General features: G+C 39.7%; 1 protein-coding gene across 8 annotated transcripts in view; it reads right to left on the bottom strand.

Moving 5' to 3' along the window:
* flncb (filamin C, gamma b (actin binding protein 280)) overlaps nt 1–21678 on the bottom strand; it is a 74730-nt gene that overhangs the window by 14555 nt on the left and 38497 nt on the right. For 4 of the 8 annotated variants that reach the window (XM_026923705.3, XM_026923700.3, XM_026923706.3 and 1 more), the window contains exons 4-28: nt 18392–18542; nt 18178–18296; nt 17949–18026; nt 17068–17230; nt 16741–16941; nt 16135–16257; nt 13319–13456; nt 13068–13194; nt 12085–12221; nt 11724–11917; nt 11446–11559; nt 11053–11196; nt 10502–10625; nt 9500–9660; nt 9308–9398; nt 9047–9216; nt 7320–7437; nt 6937–7199; nt 4418–5015; nt 3656–3829; nt 2412–2574; nt 2055–2215; nt 1631–1798; nt 924–1047; nt 632–788 (exon numbers count right to left, since the gene is read on the bottom strand). In XM_026923705.3, the coding sequence (XP_026779506.2) occupies nt 632–788; nt 924–1047; nt 1631–1798; nt 2055–2215; nt 2412–2574; nt 3656–3829; nt 4418–5015; nt 6937–7199; nt 7320–7437; nt 9047–9216; nt 9308–9398; nt 9500–9660; nt 10502–10625; nt 11053–11196; nt 11446–11559; nt 11724–11917; nt 12085–12221; nt 13068–13194; nt 13319–13456; nt 16135–16257; nt 16741–16941; nt 17068–17230; nt 17949–18026; nt 18178–18296; nt 18392–18542 (4161 nt within the window). The remainder of the gene's footprint in view (nt 1–631; nt 789–923; nt 1048–1630; nt 1799–2054; nt 2216–2411; nt 2575–3655; nt 3830–4417; nt 5016–6936; nt 7200–7319; nt 7438–9046; nt 9217–9307; nt 9399–9499; nt 9661–10501; nt 10626–11052; nt 11197–11445; nt 11560–11723; nt 11918–12084; nt 12222–13067; nt 13195–13318; nt 13457–16134; nt 16258–16740; nt 16942–17067; nt 17231–17948; nt 18027–18177; nt 18297–18391; nt 18543–21678) is intronic. The other 4 variants (XM_026923707.3, XM_026923702.3, XM_026923708.3 and 1 more) reach the window with 1 other exon arrangement.

Below are 21678 nucleotides of genomic sequence, written 5' to 3'. Positions count from 1 at the left end.
CCATTAGCCCTCATACAGGAGCCATAACTTCAAATATTCATCTTACTGTTTGTGTCACCTGTTTTGCTGAGCTCTAAATGTTCTATCTGTGAGTTTACATTAAAAAAATGCAGAATTAGGAGATTTGAGAGGTACACAGACAGGAAAAATAACAGATCACAGACCTAAAGTGGCACTTCATAACAGCGCACTGGGTAAACTTAGTATGTTCCACAAACACCTTATGGCAGATGATAAACTATTCCAGAAGGCTGCTTTACACCATAAGACGTAAAAATACAGGGATCTAGAACACTGGGTGCAAGAGGGTATGGAGGCTCGAAAAGCAGGGAGAAGAGGGGAGGGAAGGAGGCGGGGAGACGTCAGACATGGTGAATGGGACGGAAAAACGAGAGGGCCAAAAGGAGGCCTTACACAGCCTTTCTTAAGAATATAGAAGGGGATGGTGCCCTTTACAATATGGCTGTCCCACACCCTCTTTCCCCAGTCCTCCACATACACAGAGACCTCGCGCCTGCACCCATCCCGATCCTGCAGTTGGGGTCAAAGGTCAAGATGTGGAGCAAGTGTAATGAATTCTAGTCATAGAATAAAGTGTGTCCAAATCTGAAGAACAAATCATGTGACTCACTAGGATCTGGACAGTAAGGAGTCCTTCACCAGCATCACGAGCATCAATGGTGAATTCTACTGGAAGGCTGGCAGGGACACCAGCGGCGTTAAGACCAGGTCCACTGGCACGAACCTTACTGGCATCATGAGCAGGCAGGGCTTTTACCTTAAAGGGACTGGTACAAACCAAAGAATGACAGAGCAATGGAGTTAAAGCCTTTTAGATTCTCTGTGTGAAGACATGAGGAAACTGATCATTTAGGTAATGCTGTAATTGTAATGAGCGGAGTGTGAACATGACATGGTCTTACCTGCGTGGTACTTCTTGGTCAGCATATTTGACATAAACTGTGTAAGGACCATCCTTGGAGGGGGTGTAAATCACAGTGTGAGTACCATCACCGTTATCTGTAATGCTAACTGGCTCTGTCGCTCCTACAGAGGTGAAGTATTGGAATGATTAGATCAGTTACAGAAAAATCAACTGTAAGATAATGCTTGGAGTTAACTCCAGAAGTATTGGCATCCTTCATGAAAATGAATAACAAATGCAGTGTGTGATATTTTGAGCGTAAACATGAGAGTTTTAATGTTTATAAAATGTTAGTGTAAAGTTTCAAGCTGTCAAATGGATTTTTTTTTCTTTAAAATGTTTTCTCAAGTAGATTCTCAAGTGCATTTTTTTTCTGCAAAACTTTAGTTTTAAAAGCAGCGCCGCCACAGCTTCCCTTAACATCACTGAGGCTCTTGTAATGTCCTTACACAGATTGTTGGAACACACATCAAAGGATCTTGGACCCTTCTCCATGCAGAAGATTTTTGGAAAAGGAAATGGCCTTTTTGAATAATCTTCCATAGCCAAGTTTCAACAGCCTATTAGAAGGCCTAATTTGAAAATTTCTGCTGAAGGATGCCAATACTCCTAGAGCTGTCTGTAAGGGTTATCATACTCCATGCAAGACACGAACTAATGTCATACAGTTATTTGATGAAGTTAAATGTGTGTATGTATGTTTACCTGTTGGGCTGTAGAGTAGCACCTCCAGTGGGGCGAGGCCAGCGTTACTGCAGTCCACAGTGAAGGTTTGTGGGACATGAGCTCGCACCCCGTTGCCCAGGCCTGGGCCAGAACACCTCACCTTACTGGGATCCACCAGCTCACGAACTGGGACTCTGAATGGACTGCCTGCATGGTAGAAACATTTTACATGCTCTTGAACACAATCCTAAACACTAATTAACTCACACACACTGTATCTCGTAATAAACCTTAAAAAACAACCTCATAAAACTCACGCTACTACTGAATAAAACTGATTTATCTGAATTTTATTATGATCCTGCTCTCAGATTAATCTAGAAAAATACTAGTTTAACAACAAAAGAAATCTTTGGGACTGATTTCTATCGCATATCCTGTTGGGAAAAGTGAAATATCACACCTGGGATTGGAAGGCCTCCGAATGTGATGTTAACATCATACTCTCCAGGAGTGAAGGGAATGTACTCCACACTGCAACTGCCATCTTTATTATCCTTACAGGACATCTTAGCCTCAGACGGGCCCTCGATGGCCAAGCCGAGGCCACCTGTACCAGCACCCCTGGAGGCAGGAACAGACAGATGAATACAGATGCTTTCCAGGATTTCAGTAAGACCCTACTGCTTTTTATGTCAAACACATTAACCAGTCTTATTTTCAGGATCCACAGGAAGATCCAGACTTGATAGCTGCTAGTTATTAAGTAATAAGCTTAAAGATGAGAAAACTGAATAATAAGTCCAAATAAAATACATACCTGGTCTCCACAGTGAAGCGGTTGGACTTGTTGACTAGTCCCTCTTCTAGACCCGGTCCATATGCCCGCACACGGCTCGGGTCACAGCCTTCTGTTACTGACACTCTGAAGGGGCTCTTAGGAACCGGCACGTCATCATACAGCACCTCAATCAGGTGCACACCTGTATATACACACATGCACACAAGGTCCATGATGTTATGTTCAGAGTTGGTTGGTGTGATTAAAGAGTATTTCTGTCTATCATAAGGAAACTGAGTCCACCACTACAGCTCTAAATGCAATATACATTATTACCATCTCACTGTAATTATTTTTACACAAAATATCTATCTTAACCATGCACTGCTTTCAGGAAACTGAGCCTAGTACTTCTTCAAATGCTTTTTTTAAGGACTACTGATGTCCAGTCATTTTGTTTGTAACGGATATGGGGTTTATGCACTTAATTAGCATTCTTGAACCAAATTTCAAGATGCTAAGCAGTCCTCATTTCAGTTTAATAAGACTATTTTGTAAGAATGTACCAGTAATGTCATGCTGAGTATGGGTATAATGGTCAATACTGGCCTGACACTGGAACACTGGAATGGTAACAAATCAAATCAAATCAAATAAAAAAGTTTTTTTTATTTAATACGATGCATTTTGTACCATGAACAGGTATTACGTTGACTAGCATAACTCATATCATACATAACATACTTAACATAAATGTAAGACCCAATCGGTCTTCGGACTCTGTACCAGAAGCCGGGCTCGGTTAATAAGAGGAAGTTGATATATCGGCCAACACTCAAAGCACAGAAATGAAAAAAGTGGGATCGACGCATTCATAGTATTTTGCACATTGACATGTTGCCTTACTTTTTTTTTGTTTTGAAATAAAGTTTATATCTTTAGGCCTGTCAAGTGTGTAATCAGAATTAAAATTAATTAGACCAGCCCACCTGCCCTAAAACCTAGGAAACAGCTTTAAACCACAGGTTTATGCAAATCACAGCAACTTGTGTTATTAAATGTCAGCAGACAGGCTCAAGGAATATGTTCATAGAAGAGCAAAGGAGCAGTTTGTGAAATCTGGTCCCAGTTCCTTACTTCCTATATCCAGGACCATACTCATATTGGCTAATCCTCAAAGCCTGCCTCCCCGAATGAGTCAACAAAAACTGAATTTCAATTCACTCAGTTTAAAGTAATGCTAGGACATAATGCTCTAAAACATTCTTTGTTGAACATCTTACCATCCTCATAAGCAGTGTACTCCACTCTGTAGGTTCCGTCCCCTTTATCGGTGATGTACGCATCTGTGTTGGTGCCTGACGGGTTAACAATGCAGGCTTTGACGTGGTTTCCTCCGGTCACATTATGAGTGCGTGTGTCCACAATAAAGTGTGTAGTAACTTCTCTAAGGACTCCTGTAAAGCCACACACACACCAAAAAATATTTCAGTCTTTAAATTACAAGCACAACAGACAAACATGCACATGAGTAATTGAATGTTAGCTGTTATTGCATTTAAGAAAGCTGGACAGACTAAAGGATTAAAGCGCTGCTGCATCACCGTCTTTAGCTAGAATCTTGGGAAATAAAATAGTAAATCTTGGACTTCAATGACGTTAATGATAAGGATGTTAAATATAAAGATTTATAATTAACTTCACTGAAGTTAATATGCAAGTCATTAATATGGATTAATAAAGATTAATAAAGATTAATATGCAAGTCATTTAGGGTGGATGTTTCTTTTTAATGTGGACAACCATTTCAGAAATCATTAGTTCAGGTCATTTTGTATTAAAAATGACTGCTTTGATTTTAGATATAGGAATTTACCCCAAGTAGGTAAATAGATTTGTGTGCTTATTGCTGTAAATGCAATTTATATGGCTAATAATGCAAACATTATATATTTTACAGCTGAATGGCTTTAAAATTGAAAGAGATGGCCCTTGGTAAATAGTGTATAGATGTACAATGTTTCCAGTAGGCTAAGAAGGTGTACCTCTGGGTTCAACTCCTGGTCCATAGACTTTGATCCCACTGGTGTCGACAGCAGGATCCACCTGGACACGGGCAGGGAATTTTGGCACGGCGTGTCCACCATATTTAATGGTGATGGTGTACATGCCATGGAATGGGGGCACGTAGGTGATGGAGTATGTGCCATCGCTGTTGTTCTGGATGTGCACTTGAGCCTGGGCACCCGAGTCTGAGATAATCTCAATGGTGAGATCGGCGTCCCCTGCTTTGGAACAGTCCACTGTGAAGGATGCAGCCTCGCCCACTTTGCCCCTCTCTAAGCCTGGCCCGCTGACCGTCACCTTGCTCGGGTCGAATACAGACTGCACCATGGCTTTGAAGGGTGAGCCGGGGACGTGCTGATCAGCAAACAGGATGTTGATGGCGTATTCGCCTGGCTCAGTGGGCAAGTACGATACAGAGCAGGAGCCGTCTCCATTGTCCTGGCACTCAATCTTGGCCTCGCAGGGACCCTCCACTGTCAGGCCTAGTCCACCAGTGCCAGCACCTTTGGTGTCAATGGCAAATGGAGCTGGTTTACCCACAATTCCTCCCCTCAAACCTGGGCCGTAGGCTCGCACCTTAAGTTAAATGAAATGAAATTAAAGATATGTAATGACAAGATGACAGAATGGTCAAGTTTTGTTTCACAGCTATTGAAATTTTTTTAAATAAATATTCAAAATATTAAAAAACAGCCCCCATTATTTATATTAAAAAGCTTTTATATTATAAGTTTATATTTAAGCATTACCTAATCTCATGTAAGTTACTACTTATTTTTAATATCTATACTGTATAATTGCCTTTATTATATACTAGACATGTAAGTGAATATGAATACATTATTTGGATTGAACAGATAATGTGTTCATATATAAATACAGACATGAAGAGGAGGCACACTATTTTTCTTTTAAGAACACTAGTCAGAAAGGTTCACAGGGCATCCTGGCTTCAGGTATAAATATGAATAAAGATACAGATATTTGGAGCACAAAACAGATATAGACAGTGGTACTGTGTTACACGCCTACTATATACATGACTGTGGTATGTAATAGATCTACTTTGCTGTTTTCCCTAGAGGAAGTGAAAAATGCAAGCTTTCCAGATGCACTTAAACTAACCCCTGTGGCCAAGCACACTCTGGCTCACCTCTCCCCCGACAAATTAATTACACCACGAACATCTTCTAGTCATTTCCTCCATTGGTTAAATATTCTGCCATGTCATATTTGATTTCCAAGTCTAACTATGTGAATAGTATGAAATGGAACATGTGGCTCACAGACACTGTATGGGACACTAATGACCTCATTGGCCAGGTAATCTTATCCTCAGTTAATTAAAGGAACAGTGGAGTCACACACACACACATTTCGAGAGAAGGTTAACGAGAAGGAGCAGGCGGAGGAATGTTCTGAGGGAATGCTGATGGACACATGGCATTAATTACTAGTGATGAAGACCCTTCATTACTGCTTAATTACTGAGCCTCAAAAGCTCATGGGAAGCTGAACTCAATTAGTTACATCTTACGGGATGGTCACTGCTGCTGTATGAGGCTCAAAACATTCCTCATCTCTAAAAACAGAAATGAGCAGCTTGCATTCATGTAATAACATTCTCGAACAAAACAAACATGGACCGTTCATACCCAGACTGCTATTAAAAACGCAAAGAAAGATCTGCATGACATCTGCAGGACATAATTACGATAGGCAGTAAATTTGATTGCAGTGGTCACTGACTCTTGTTTCTCAGTCAGTGTGTGCTGCACAGTTTCATGTCTCTGCTCACACATTCCTTCTCACAAAGAAAGGCTTGTCCAACTTCAGCCAACTTTTAATGCGTTTCAGATCTTGGACCCATGCAAAATGCAGTCAAATGATTTGTGACTGGTTGAAAATGTAACAGCACGCACTCTGATTCCCCTCCGAGTAATGGATCATTAGTAGACCACCATATAATCAGATCACCTTAGGTCATATTGAGGGACCCCAATAAACCTGATGCAGATTGCAAGTACATAGTCTATAGAGCACATAGAAGAATGGATCATGGATGGATGGATGAATGGGTGGATGGATGGACAAATGGATGGGTCAAGGTAGGAATGTGGGACAAAAGATGTTTAGATATGTGTTTAGATAAATGGATGGATGGATCGAAGGATGGATGGGTATGTGGGTAAATGGATGGATGGATGAATAGAAGGATGGACAGATGGGTATGTGGGTAGGTGGATGGATGGATAGATAGTAGGATAGACAGATGGGTATATGGGTAGGTGGATGGATGGATAGATGGATGGGTATATGGGTAGGTGGATGGATGGATGGATGGATGGATAGAAAGATAGATGGATGGGTATGTATGTAGGTAGGTGGATGGCTGGATGGATGGAAGGGTATGTAGGTAGGTAGGTGGATGGATGGATGGATGGATGGATTGAGGGATGGATGAATGCATAGAACTTCATTCCACTATAACACTTACTTTAGAGGGGTCAGGAGGCATGACCCCTTCCACAGTAAAGGGGCTTCCTGGCACAGGGTTCTCATCATAACTGATGTCCACTTTGTAGGGTCCCTCTTCTGGGGGAATGTACTTCACAGAGTGCACTTCATTGGCAGGTCCAGACTCAACCTTGCATGGGATTGGCCGTCGAGAAGGTGAGAGGATTTTCACATCCACTTTGCCCTGGCCACCGGCTCCACGTGTGTTAATGGCGAACTCCTGATCCTTTCCAACATCTACTTCTACACAACACACGGGAGAATCACAGGAGAGTGTCGGTAATCGATGTGCACATTTTAAAAACTAAACACATATAAAATACACATTATATTGGATGTCAGATGGAATGTTTGCAGACTTACTGGTGTTAAGTCCTTGGACTTTGACCTTGCTGAGGTCCAGTGGAGGAGCGACGGTGATATTGAAGGGGCTTTTGGGGATGGGGTCACCTCCATGGCACACAGAAATGCTCATGTTACCCTATATAACAATGACAGGAAAAATAAAGATCTGTTTATCCTACTATAAGTGAAGGAATGTGTTTCACTGGGACACTTTAGTTTTATTGATTCAGGGTGTAAAATGTGTATCCAAGTAACCTGATATTCTTTCAAATTTACTGGAACAGTGTTGTAATACTATATTAATTATATTTCAACAGAAAGTGTTGTTATAACGGACTCGGACAGGCAAAATGCTGTTTTCTAAGTGTAAATACATCTTCATGTTTTAAGTTATTTACCTGAAATATGGATATAGGTTGCCATGAAGGACATTTTACCTTACATTTTAAAATGCTCTTTAACTTTACTTTGCATACATATTTATAAATGGAATATCAGTGAAACAATTTTGGAAACACTCTATAAATTTCAGATTGTTTAACTTCTATCAAACCTCTAATAAACAGGGCTGCAAGTGAATACCATATGTCACAGAGGGATTTAATATGTCACGGCAAATCTGCTCACATCTGACTCTCAGTCATCAAGTAGCAATTAACACTTTGTCAAATCAATTACCACACAGTACATTTATAGCGTGAGACCTTGAATTCATTAGCTCACTGAAAAAAGAGGTTGTGTGGGATTTGCTATCCCTCGGCAAACTTCCTTCCTCCATCTATTTCTAGCACATTAATACATTTGTGCTAAGAGTTCAAGGCTTTTAGTGTATAAATGCTTGGAAAAAAACATGCTGTCATAACAAATACTGACAGGACATATCAGTGTATAGAAAGTGTAGACACTTTATCTCCATTGTACAAATAGATATGAGCGCAAAACTTTGCATATCATTTAAAAAAAAAAGTCTGAGAAATTGAACATAATACCATTAGTGTGTGTGTTTGCATTATAAGAAGTCAAAAAATGGTCACATGGTGTATATCAATGATATTCATGAAAAATAAAACAGCTCATAAGTTTGCATCTCTCTTTCTATACGTGATAAAAATGATTTCTATTAACTCTAAATATTCAGCTTTTGAATCCATCAAGGTATAATATTCTGTTCATCACTTTTCAGATAGAATTTACATCAAACTTATATTTATTAATAATAAATACAATGGATAAACCGATTCCATCTTTTGAGTGTTTTTATATGTGCTACTGTAAAAATGAAATATGTCTAAATATCATGTTCACATGCCATTTTTAGAGCTGCTGAATTCTTGATTCTGATTGGTCAGAAGGTGTTTATTATTTTTTATTTTTTAAACAACAGTTCTGGCTGAAAGGTTTGCATTAATGTGTTCATTTTAATATGTTATTATTTCTATACACCTATACACCAACTATATTATTATAATAACGTACACACGGACTAATACAGTAGATGCTCTATGGACTGTTTACAGCTGTTGTAACATAAATAACAACCCACTTGTTTTGTGGACACTGAATGTAACTATAAATGGATAATAAAATACCTCGGAATGTGCTGTTATTGGAAAATAATCAATTTTGGGATAGTATCACACTATGCCCCGGTGTGCTTCATTCCTTACATGTTAAGAAATATAACCTTGTTTAATTGATTAAAACTATGTTTTTCATAAACAGATTATATTTGACCTTCCTCTTACCTGCTGTAGTGCAGTGTAACGGACAGTAAAGGAGTAATCATGGTTATCGATGATCTCGAAGTCACTGACAGCCTCTCCTTTAAGCGCTCCTGTAAAGCACACCTCCGGCGTGGCCTTGCCTGCTCCTTTAGTGTAGATTGTGAAGTGTGTTGGCTTGCCCACTTCCACACCTACACCCCATTAACACAACATAATATGAATTATATAAATCAGCACTGCCTGTTCTAACAGACTTCCTTACACACAGATGCAGAATCGTACCAGTCTTGCAGAGTCCTGGACCCTCTGCTCTCACTTTATTAGCATCATGAGAGGGATCCACTTTAATACGGAAGGGGCTGATGGGTATCTCCTAGAGTCGACAGAAAAATATTGTTAGAATTATTATGAAATGTGAACAAAGTCATAATTTGGGAAAAATACTAAAATATATAATATATATGCTAATCATACCTGGTCAGCAAACAGCACCATGATAGTGTATCGCCCAGGGCCTGGTGGTGTGTATTTGACAGTGAATGTGTCGTTGTCATTTTTGATAATGTCAAAATCGATGTCGGCCTCGGCGGGGCCTACCACTCCAGGAGCACACTTGATCCCAATGCTCACATCTCCTATACAACGGAAGACGAAAGGGACAATTGTATACAGTTTTGGTAGAGGTTGCATGCACTATGGTGCCAAAAAGTAGTATCAATAAAAATAACATTACGGGATAACTGTATATCAATGACTTCAAGTGTCATTCTGGGAGAAAAATAGTTATACATATAAAATAAATGGTTTTAATGAGATCCGGGGACCTAAGATTAACGTTTTGCGATATTGTTTGGCCACAAGGCAACTGTCTCATGTTTGTGCTCTGTTTGTCATAAAATGTATCCAAGCTTCTGCATTTATTACACTATGAGTGAAATATTGACATAAAATATAGTGATAGTGAAAAATTTCTTTCATTCTATCACTTCAAAATTTCTATCACTATAAAAATCTGTAAGTGAATTCATATTACTGCACTGTGCAATCTTGGTACTTAAAGGAGATGATTTTAATAATATACACATTCAAACTCAACGCTTTTTTATTTTAAGTTACGCCTGCACTGATCATCAAAAAGTATACAATGTGCCTTATATGATCTTATGTCTCATTTTTGTGCATATGCTATGATCATGAAAATATAGTCCCAAGTGTCTTAATGAGATCTAGAACCAAAAAAAAATATATATATATATATATATATATATATATATATATATAAACATCCAGACAGTTTTTGATAAATTATCTAAACCTGAAAGACCTTACACTGTCAGGTAAAAGACCTGTAAATTTTGTTGGATGTAACTTACACTCCTCTTGTACCAAGTCACATTATACAGTGTTGGTATTAAACAGTTAAAATGTTTATCTGAAACATGAGAGCAGGAGCAGTAGTAAGATGCACAGACTGACCTTGGCCAGCCTCGCTGCAATCCACAGTGAAGTAGGTGGGTTCGTTGGCTTTCAGGCCACTTTTCTCCACACCCGGTCCATACACCTTCACATTCTCAGGGTGGCTGCCCTCTCCGATGTTCACCTGAATTTCAGTCAAGACAAGCATGCACTCATGTCAAAGTTCTGAGTACCGATGCTGAAATGATACTGACTGATACTTTTCCTCTCTTTAAATGGTTTTGCTTCATTTTCTTGTACCCTATCTGTTCAAGCCCCCTAGTGGTGTAGACACTGGTGTCTACAGTCTGTCTATTATGTAAAAATAGCTTTCATTTAAAGAAAGTAGCAATGAAATCAACAAAATCTGAATGTCAACTTTCAAAGTAATACATTGTCTATCCATGTGAAGTTTGAGTTTTCTTTGTCGCTCTGTTGTGGAGCACTCAATAACTGAGCAGACGTGTCTCCTCAGAAACTTGTTTACAGCCTGCCCAACCTCCTGAAAGTACATGGCCATGAAAGTACTGGATATTCTGTAAATCATGTTTTACACACGAGTGAGCTCTTACCCTGAATGGACTGTTGGGTACATTGACCTCGCCCCAGGTGATGATGATGGTGTGTTTGATGGGTTTTGTAGGGATGTAGATGCAAAAGTAAGTGCCGTCACCATTGTCTGTAATTTGGATGTCAATAGGGTAACCTTCGGAGTCCTAAAAAACAATCAGCACAAAGTCAAATACAAAGGAAATACGAGAAAAAAATGGATTTCTGGCACCTCATTATGTCCTATTACAAAATGATTGGATGCTTGTGGAAAATGGCTAATAAAATAGTTTTAAGAGACTCTGGATATAAGTTAAAGGGACTCTGGAGGTTCAGCACATATTTATACAGGATCTGAGCCAGAATGCTTGTGGATTTCAGTCTGTGCAATCAAAGGAATTACTGAAGGTAGATACCTGAGCATAGATCTTCAGCTGACCCCTGCCTGCTCCTCGAGCATCTATAGTAAAGTCTGCTGGTTTGTTTACGATGCAGCCAGTGGGCTCCAAACCAGGACCATAACATTTCACCTGCATCAAGAAGGAAAAACCCATCAGTACTGTCATTTCGTATTTTCATGTATCATTATGAGACATTATGGTTATCATTCTGGTTATATTTTAAAAACTATACTATTTAATTATCAGTGCTCGTGATGTTTAGGGGATAATGTGGTGAAATCAAAGGAATGGACCTTCTCAGGAAAAACATCACTGGCTGCAGGAAGGATGTGTGCCATGAATGGGCTGTCCTTAATGTCCTCATCATCACAGATGACATGGACAGCATAGTCACCAGGCTCCGTGGGCCAGTAGAGAACATCACAGGAGCCATCACCCTTATCATCACACTCGATCTTAGCCTGAGACGGGCCTTCAATGGAGAATCCTACACATATACACACACACAAACACACACTAATGCCACTGGAGAGAAGCTTAAGTTTATAGCCTGCTTTCTGTTACGCTCACACACCATAAACACTGAGGCCAGACCTCCAGACCTCTGACTGTGTCGGTGGAATAACAAAAACCGAAAAACATAACGAGCCTTACCCAGAGTTCCCACCTCTGTCCCGATGGCCTCCACAACAAAGTCAGCTGACTTGCCCACCATGCCTGTCTCCAGGCCTGGACCCCACGCTCTCACCTTCTGAAGTCCTGCGTCTTCACTGATCAACACCTCGAATGGACTACACACACACATACACACACAGACAATAAGGGAGGTGTATCACAGTATTTGTTGTTCAGATACCCTTCCAGATGATCTCTAAGGTGTACTAAACATTCCATATATCTCAATCTCTAATTTATGAAAATAATTTCCCCAGGCTTGTCACTGAAGAAACACTCAAGCATTAAAAGCTTTTCAACCTAATCCACATCTACCATATCGCTAACATATGTAGGATAACCACTGACAATAATTTGGAGACATTTATCTTTACTAAAAAAGAGCAGAGAAAAACATGGATTCAAAACTCCCTTAAAATGGAAGTCTAAGCATTCATAAAAAATGTGTTTTGTGAATTATTCAGTGAAAGGTATTTGAAAATTAAGCATTAAATCTTTGCAATTCATCCTTTCTGACATGAGACTACTTTTTGCACAGAGAAGAATTTGTAGCTCAAATGAAATTTTAACTTTACTGTATTGACCTAGTATAAAATGATGGAGATATCTACATAACTGCTGTATCGATGACATTTTCTCATGTCTGTCTTATTCTTAGGGCTTTACTGTTACAGTATAAGAGTTGTAGTTTTGAATATAACAACTGCCCTTAGACTTACATTGTAAGTGACCTTTGAGTAAATCTGCTGTTTGTTATTTTCCCAGAGCAGGGAAGAGTGTCAAAATTCCTGTCTGTAGTAGTCACATACTGTATACACTCTACATGCATAGAGATTAAGCTTGTATAGACATAGATTTTAGATTATAAATTTGGTATAGAGATTATAGTATGTATAGAGATTAAGTTGAAAATTGCCAGAGTATTCCTTTAATAAAGATTTTAGCCTGTATAATGTTCTCACCTGCGTGGAATGGCGTGTCCTCCCCAGGTGATAATCACAGTGTATTTTCCAGGAAAAACAGGGTAGTAGTTACACTCATACACCCCATCGCCCAAGTCACACACCTTCACAGGTTCATCTCCACCCTCTTAACAGTAAAACCAAAGACAATTTTAATAGAATAACAGATATATAGCTTCAGAAAAACACCGATATTTGAAGCAATCTGAAACTGGTTTTATGATGGTCCCTCAGCTTCAGAAGTCACTTACTTGGGTTTTTGATGAGGACCCGCAGGTCTCCGCTGCCTGCCCCTCTGGTGTAAACTTTAAAATCAGCCACCTCCTTCACACGCACACCCTTGGGCTGTAGACCTCGTCCGATTGCCCGACAAGCATTCGGGTTACTCGCTGGTGAGTGAGGAAAGGGGTTAGGCTTGTACACAAAATAAACAAACAGATGCATTTAGACACACTGACATACTGTACACACACTGACATAACAGCTGCTGGGATTTAGTGTTAGTTTAGATGAGAATGTCGCTGCATATAGGAGTACAGTATGGGTGGTTACATGAAAAATTAATAGATCAAGCAAATAGAGTTTGTATGTTAAATTTAATTATTTACAGTAGACCTCACCAAATTTCCAAATGCTAAAGCAAGCCAGCTATAACATATCCTCATGCTAGTCCAAACACGTTTAGGGTCTAAGAATACCAGAAAGCTAAAGTCCTTTAAGAGATTAATTACTTCAATGAAAATACAGTTACATATGAAAATAAATACTCATAATTTTACTGTTAATAGCAAGCTACCTAACAATAGCTAACCTTACAGGAAATCTGAGATTTTTAAGTCATAAATATAAATATAAAAGTTCATAATCTTTACTGTTAACGCTAGCAGGCTAGCCAACATGAGCTAGCATGCCTCATTTCTGAGAAAATGTTTGAGATACATATTAATATAAACATTCATAATCTTCACTGTTAATTTTAGATTAGCTAACATTAGCTAACATAGCAGGATTTCCAGAAAGATTACAGTCATGTACTGTATACAGTAGATCATATACACAGTATATGTTCATCCATTTAATTTCAATAACCACTTAATCCTGATCAGGGTCAGATGAGCCAGTCCCAGTAACACTCGGCGCAAGGCAAATATAAATGCTAATCATTTTTACCGTTAACATTAGCAACCTAGCTTTTTTTCATTTATTTTTATTACGAGGTGGGAGATTTCACCCCGGACTGGCGCCAGTCTATAGCTGGAGGGTTTTTTACCCCGAGAGCTAGCCAAGTTAATATGAGTAAACCTGACAGGATTTCAAAGATTTTTAACCCATAAATATTTAAATATGAGTTAAAGTATACCAATGATACAGTATATGTTGAGGGTTTTTTTTTTTGACCCTGACTGGATTTCTGAGGGGATTTTTAATTCATCTTTTTAAGTATACATAATCTTTCCTGCCAAAGCTAGCCAAGCTAACTGGATTTCAGCTAGCCAAAGAAACGGCTTGAGAGGAAATCATAAACATAAATGTTCATAAGCTTTCCTGTACAAAGATACAAAGATACAGCACAGTTTGAGGGCTATTTTTGTTTGATTGATTGTTTGTTTTATCCTGACAGGATTTTAAGTCATATGTAAGTAATATAAGTATTTAAGTGTCCATATTCCTAAAGCTAGCCAAGCTAAAATGAGCTAACCTGACAGGACTTCCGAGACGATTTAGGTTATACTTATTATTATAAATGTTAGTTAGCATGTTAGCTAACATGAGTCAAGCTTACTGCCAAATGTTAGCCAAGCTAATATGAGCTAAACTGACAGGATGTTAATTAATATTGATAATAATCACTACTAAAGCTAGCTAGATGGACAGCAGGATATGACACAGTATTTTAGAAAACCTAGCTGAGAGCAGTCCTCTATCCCACTTAAAGACAAGACCAGTCCATGGTCTACAGACATAACTCTCAAACTCTCATCAAAATTGGTCTATTACAAATGGCAGGCCAATTTCAAATGTTACTGAAAATTAAATGGACTTCTTTTAGATCTGGGTCTCATATTTTGAAGGCAATATCAGATCTCATAGGGCAATAACAGAGCAAATATACTAATATAGCCACATTGTAGAGTGTCTCCAAATGAAAGCCCTTTTCAAAAAGCAGCTGAAACCAATTTGTAATTCCAGCCTCACCTAGCCAAAAAAAGACAGAGCTTGAAGGAAAGAAAATGTGTATGCTGCTTTATTTCTAAAAAACAGCAGTATCTATTCTGTTAGATAATGTTAATCAGCAGAAATAAACGAATTATGCAGATTATGGAAGGCATGATGAACACAGATAATGATGATTATGATAATGATGACGGGACAGTGATTAGGATGATCAAAAACGATGATGATGATGATTTACTAGACGTTCACTTTGACAAGAGCCCCCGATGCCAGATCAAAGTTTCGGTAATAAATCAATTACATGCTTAATATTTTATCACTGGTAAGTTAAGGTTAAGGTTATTAGAAATTAATTCAAGAGGTTGAGTTCAGTAATTATTAAATCATATGTTATGGTATGTTAATTTTGGAATTATTACATTAGCAAGTATTAGAGTATTAAAGTATCAGATCCAGCCCAACTGCAGCGGTCGTGCAGTTGAAAATGGAGCATGTGTAAAGGTGATCGTCCAGCTTTCTTTCTGCAGGATTAAGTCGAGACCAGCGGCAAATCGAGCGTTTCTCTGTTTCTAATTTCTCACACACAGTCCTGCATACATTCCAATCCCTCCCTGCTGCAAGCTGTATGTAAGGTTTTGCTGTCGCAGATGGCCAAGCACTGGAACATGCCAAAAAGCCAGGGGAAAGAGGGTTGGAGTGTCGAAATAGACACACCAGAGGGATTGAAAGGGAAAACAGGGACAGGGAGAGATTGACAGGGTCAGGGAGGGACAAAGAGAGACAGAAAGGGTCAGGAATGATTAGGGAGAAAAGAAAGAGGAACATGGGATGGGGGAAGCGAAGCAACCAAGCTTGCGCAGGCATGTGCCGCACCCCAGCGGGCCGTACTGACTTGCTCGCCTGGGTTTGGGCGGCGTTGGGGGGGGCACTTTCTTGGACTTTTCGGAGGGCGGCGTGCGAATAGACTGAGGGATTATCTGAACCGGGGAGCCGGCCGGCACGCTGCTCAGAAGAGCTAGAATGACAGAGAATACAGCAACACTTTCAGAATGTGTGTGTATGTGTGTGTGTACCGAACCCCCGGAGCAGAGAACACTAGATAACCTCCGGTGATACCCAAAAACCACGTTCCAGCCTGGACACTCACACAGCATCACACAGTCAGCATACACGCTTTTCAAGAAATTGTGCACAGTCCATCATTAGGTCCCTCTCTGAAAAAACATCCATCATCCATACCACATTACGCACTTTACGTAATTATGCAAATAACAGCAATTTACAAGAAGGGACTATGATGGTCAGGGAGAGACAGCAAAGGACAAAGATTAACAGGGCACGTACTGCGTATGTGTCTATAGGGTCTGGGTTGAATGTAAATAGCTTAATTTAATAAAAACGGACAGTTGAGGGAGGGTGGGGTAAAAGTGATTACAGTCATTAATTGATCAGTATTAGATAAATCATATAGCAGGCACATTGGGTTGTCAAGTCTCACCCTCTGAGATGTGTACAGTAAAAGGGCTTCTGGGTATTTGCTGGCCAGCGAATGTTACATAGATAACATGAGGTCCTTCCAGTACAGGGCCATATGTGCAGCGGAAAATGCTGTCCCCTCTGTTCTCCAGTATGATCTCCACCGTGTCCCTGCGACCCTGTGAATCCACGATGATCACACCCACGTCACCTGCGCCCGCACCTGAGAGGACACACATATTCATGAAACGCAGAGTTATGGTTATCAGTGAAACTATCCTGGATTACTCTATGCTTTGTTGGTTTACATTGTGTCTACATAATTTACATGTCTACACTGGACCCCGACCTGCAGTATAGATGTCGAAGTAAGTGGGCTTGTTGGCTACATTGCCCACTGGTTCCAAGCCTGGACCACGTGCCTGCACCTTGTTGGGATCTCCCAGAGCTTTGGACACGTTCACAAGGAAGGGGCTGTTGTTAATGTCCTGCCCAGCAAACAACACCTTCACCTGGGCACAGAAGCAAGCAGACATTTCCTTTGACATAAAATGTTTATTTGGCTTTAAAATATGTGTGGAGTTGGCATTTGTTTCTCCTGGGGGGAGCACAAGACACTGCAAGTTCATTAGCCTGAAGTAATACTAGTGAGCCACCCAAACAAGTCTAGGGTGCCAATACTTTACACTTCAAAAAGTTAACTTTTGTCAGATATTGTTAAAATACAACAATCCAAAGAATAGCTTATTTTCTACAATTGAATCTCAGATTTCAATTTATCAGGCACAAATACTGTACATTCTATTACCTTATGAAGTGAGCATATATAGTTAAAGCCATCTGAGATTTTACATGAATCACAAAAATCTAGATCTAAATATCAAGTGAGAAGAAAACATGACTGTGGTTAAATGAATAAAACCAAATCTGAAACACTAAATTGTGTGATAAAATTGTGATATTGCCTCCAAAAGTCACCAGAAAAATAAAGAAAAAAAAAACTTTGGCAGACAATCGTGACACAATCGCTGGAAATTAACTGGCCATACGGTAGAACAGCTAGGGGTTTTTTTTCAAAGTGTTTGATTCAACTGGCAACTCAGGATGATTGTGTGACAATTACATGTGATTAATTAATGGACTGCACTATTCCTGGTCCACCCATACAGCATGTCCCTGTATGGTACACGATGATACCAAAAAACAACAAAATGACATAAAGCTGGGTACCTTATGAAGACCCTCCACTTTGGGCAAATACACTACAGAGTAGGTTCTGTTCTTGTCATTGTTGGGGATCACTCGAGCCTGGAAGCAGTACAGATGACAGACAGAGGGGAATTTTTGTGATCTTCATGCAAGTTTTGCAGACTATGCTAATAAGGACAATGAAGCATAAGCTAAGCGTCTTACAAATAACTGTGATTCCAAATTCTCAAAATTAAACATGATATCTGACCTCCTCCGTGTGGCCCTCAGGATCCTCGATGTACACCAGCACCTCACCAAGCCCCGCCTCCACTGTCTCAACTATAAACTCAGCTGGTTTTAACACCATGTTGCCTCTGGGCTCGATGCCTGAACAGAGGGAAAAATAAAGACATTAAGACAGGTAAAAAGTAAATAATAAAGACAACATTGTTGGATCTTGATTTGGATAAAGGGTCCCTCACCAGGGCCATAGGCTTTGGCCCTCTTGGGGTGCAGAGTTTTGGAGCGCAGTGGAGCACCAGGCTTCAGCTTGGCTTTAGGGAACTGAGACAGGTAAGTCATGACAGAGTGCTCATCCACATTCGGGTCCACAATCTCCTCAGGAGCTATAACCTGCACAGGGCAAAGGTCAAAGGGGTTAAGGGTTGGTAGAGCTACCACTGAACAATATCTAGTTATATTTATTTGCAAACAGTTTTATATAAGCAAAGAATCTGCATAAGATCACAAGAGGCATTTATAGTTTTCTTCCAAAATATAGTGATGTAAAGCATTTAATCAGTCATATTAACACTTAAACAAAACAAACATTTTAGTAGCAATTCTCTAAAACCTGATAACTACGGGTTCAACAACGCAGCAGCAATGAAGAAACAATGAGCCTATAATGGTCGTTCCTTTATATGGACAGTAACACCTCCTAGACAATGAGTCTTCCAAGCTTTTGTCCTCTTTTCCGAATACAACCATGCCCTAAATACAGCTTAGTAGCTTAGTGCTATGATTGGACGACGACTGCATTTCAGTGTGGCATGGCTGCAATGCATTGATGAAAGTGAAATTCAATGAAACTGGAAATTACTTTCACTTCTAATGAAGTTAGCATACAGTTCTTTAAAAAGCAACAGCTGCTGATTGTTTTTCACTGAAGAGCTCAAGCACAGTAAGAGTGATGCAGTGAAGGTGTTGTTTTTCAGTGTGGCACGTTGACCTCATGTCACAGATGAAAAAAAAGCAATACGGTCTATGTATTGCATTGCACTTTTTCCTTGCCCTGCAAATCTGTTTATGTCTCACAAGCATATTCAAATCAACTTCATTCATTTTAAATGGCTGTTACTTTTGACCCCTACAAAGGGAACACATCAGAGTTCTCGCTGTGAAGGGTAGAGCCTTCAGATAGAGTAGGACACAGTCTTGATCACTTCAGAATGGATTGCAGCCACATGCGGTTGTTGAGAAAAGACAGATGACTCAGAAAACGGAAACGCAACGTTAAAAGCCACTTATGCGGGCATGTAGATCGATAAGAAAGAGAAAGAGAGAAAGTGAAAATGTTTATTGTGGCAAGAGAAATAAATCAGTCTAGAATCTGGGACCGTGTTTACAAAGACTCTTATCTTACCAATAACAGTACTCCTAAGTGGCACTAAAAGTACCTAAGATGCTCTCTTTAAAATAGAAAGAAAGGAAGGAAAACTATGCTGGACGATGTGTGGTCTGGAGAGAGTATTTTTCTATTTGATGTTAAACACCAGTTCATTTGCACTGCAGAACTGCATTTTCATATTAAAGCTCGCTGTCATTAAACATTTCAAATGACATTTTATTGTCTACTTCATATTGTCCGAAAGGTACATAAAGTTTTGCACTCAACTGTAATTTAGACGAGGAGTTTAGATCCTCCAACCTGCTATGTGAGTTTTTCTAAAACTCCTCTCATATGCTGTGTCAATGGCCAAACATTGTTTTACGATATAATGCCACGGAGCTCTTTTATATTAATTTCCATTTGCAGTATAATTTGTTTTCTGAGTCACCGCGTCTATCCACTCACACCTCTCTTTCACACCATGCTGTTTAAGTGGTTGCTTTATTTAACCCCTGACTGAAAGGATAAGAGCCGTCTGAAAATAGTGTCCCTAGGAATTTAGCACAGCTGCAGAGAGGCATGGAGAGAGAGAGAAAGAGAGAGAGAGAGAGAGAGACAACCCACAGCTGAATTAAAACTCGTATTAAAAATTATTATATTAACAGATTAATGCAGAAAATAGGTCATGGCTCTTCAACGTTTTCTTCATTTGCCAAAAGTTGGTCCATCTACACACATCAGATGAATTAGCATCTGGAGAATCTGAAGCATTCGTTCATATGTTCCTCAACCATGCTGCTAAAAAAAAAACACATTCCCACAGCATGATTCTGTTGCCATGATGCTGATTATATGAATGGAATTGGCTAGGCGATGATGATGAAGCTGTGTCTTGTTTCTTCCAGAAGAGTTCAATCTTGGTTTCAGCGCACCATAGAATCTTGCTTCTTATGGCTTGGGAGTCAACAAAGTGATCTCCCATGTGAATTTTCTCCACAATAAAGCTTTCACTGATGGAATGCTGGAGAGATGGCTGGGCTCCTCAGAGGTTCTTGGTCTTCCTTCATGTTCTTGATCACCTCACTGACTAAAGCTCTCCTTTCACTTTCTCACTCTGGCCAGGTTTCAGCTCTCGGGGGTTCTGAACTTCCTCCATTTAAGAATGATGGGAGTCACTGTGTTCATCAGGGCATTTACAGTTGAAGAAGTTCCATTCCCCAGATCTGTGCCTCAACACAATCCTATTCTAGGATGCTTTCAAAAATGCAGTGTTTGGTTCACTTGAATCGAACCGTGCTGTGTTTCCCCTGCCTCAGTTTAGTTCATTTGCAGAGATGCGTACAGCATCACACCTCGGTACGAACCAAAATAACCGGTCTCAGAACATCTGAGCAAGGAACTCCAGCTTTGTTCAACTGCAGTCTGAATGTGACTTGATTCTGATTCAACATGACTGCAGGAAGTGAAACAAACATGGTGTGTTTTGGGTTGCAACATTTTTTGGTAGAGCTGAGAAGCTGAGCCTCGAGGCACAAACTGAGCCAAAGAACAGAGCTGCTGTGTATTTGGACAAATAATCAAAAAGGGAAAATAAACACTGAATGTGGTACACAAATGTTGTAAACTAGTTATTTATATAATTATCTAATCGTTTATTTAGCACTGGCTCTACATTTTCTGTGCTTGAGTGATTATATGCGCACTTGGCGGAAGTTTATTTACTGTTCTGTTGCCATATTTCTGACTAATGAATGAAAAGTTTTACCAAACCAAACCAAATAGCAAACAAACCAAAAGCATCAGATTCAGAGTCGGAGTAAACCGAGGTGTCAGAGTGCTCTTAGTGGACAATTTGTACGACTTCATTGTTTGTTTTTGCACGGTAAGCTTTGGGTGAGACACACTATATGGACAAATGTTTGTGGACACCCATATGTGGTTCTTCCCCAAACTGTTTCCACAATGTCGGAAGCACACAAGTGTCTAGAATGTCTTTATATGCTGTAAAATTACAATTTCTCTCCAGTGGAACTAAGAGGCCCACACCTGTTCCAGCATGACGATGCCCCTGTGCACAAAGCGAGCTCCATGAAGACATGGTTTGCCAAGTTTGGTGTGGAAGAACTCGAGTGTCCTGCACAGAACCCTGACTTCAAC

Source organism: Pangasianodon hypophthalmus, chromosome 18 (assembly GCF_027358585.1).
Source record: "Pangasianodon hypophthalmus isolate fPanHyp1 chromosome 18, fPanHyp1.pri, whole genome shotgun sequence".
In the NCBI taxonomy this organism is placed as follows: domain Eukaryota; kingdom Metazoa; phylum Chordata; class Actinopteri; order Siluriformes; family Pangasiidae; genus Pangasianodon; species Pangasianodon hypophthalmus.
The sequence above is the reverse complement of the archived record's forward strand: the minus strand, read 5'-3'. Positions and strand labels throughout refer to the sequence as shown.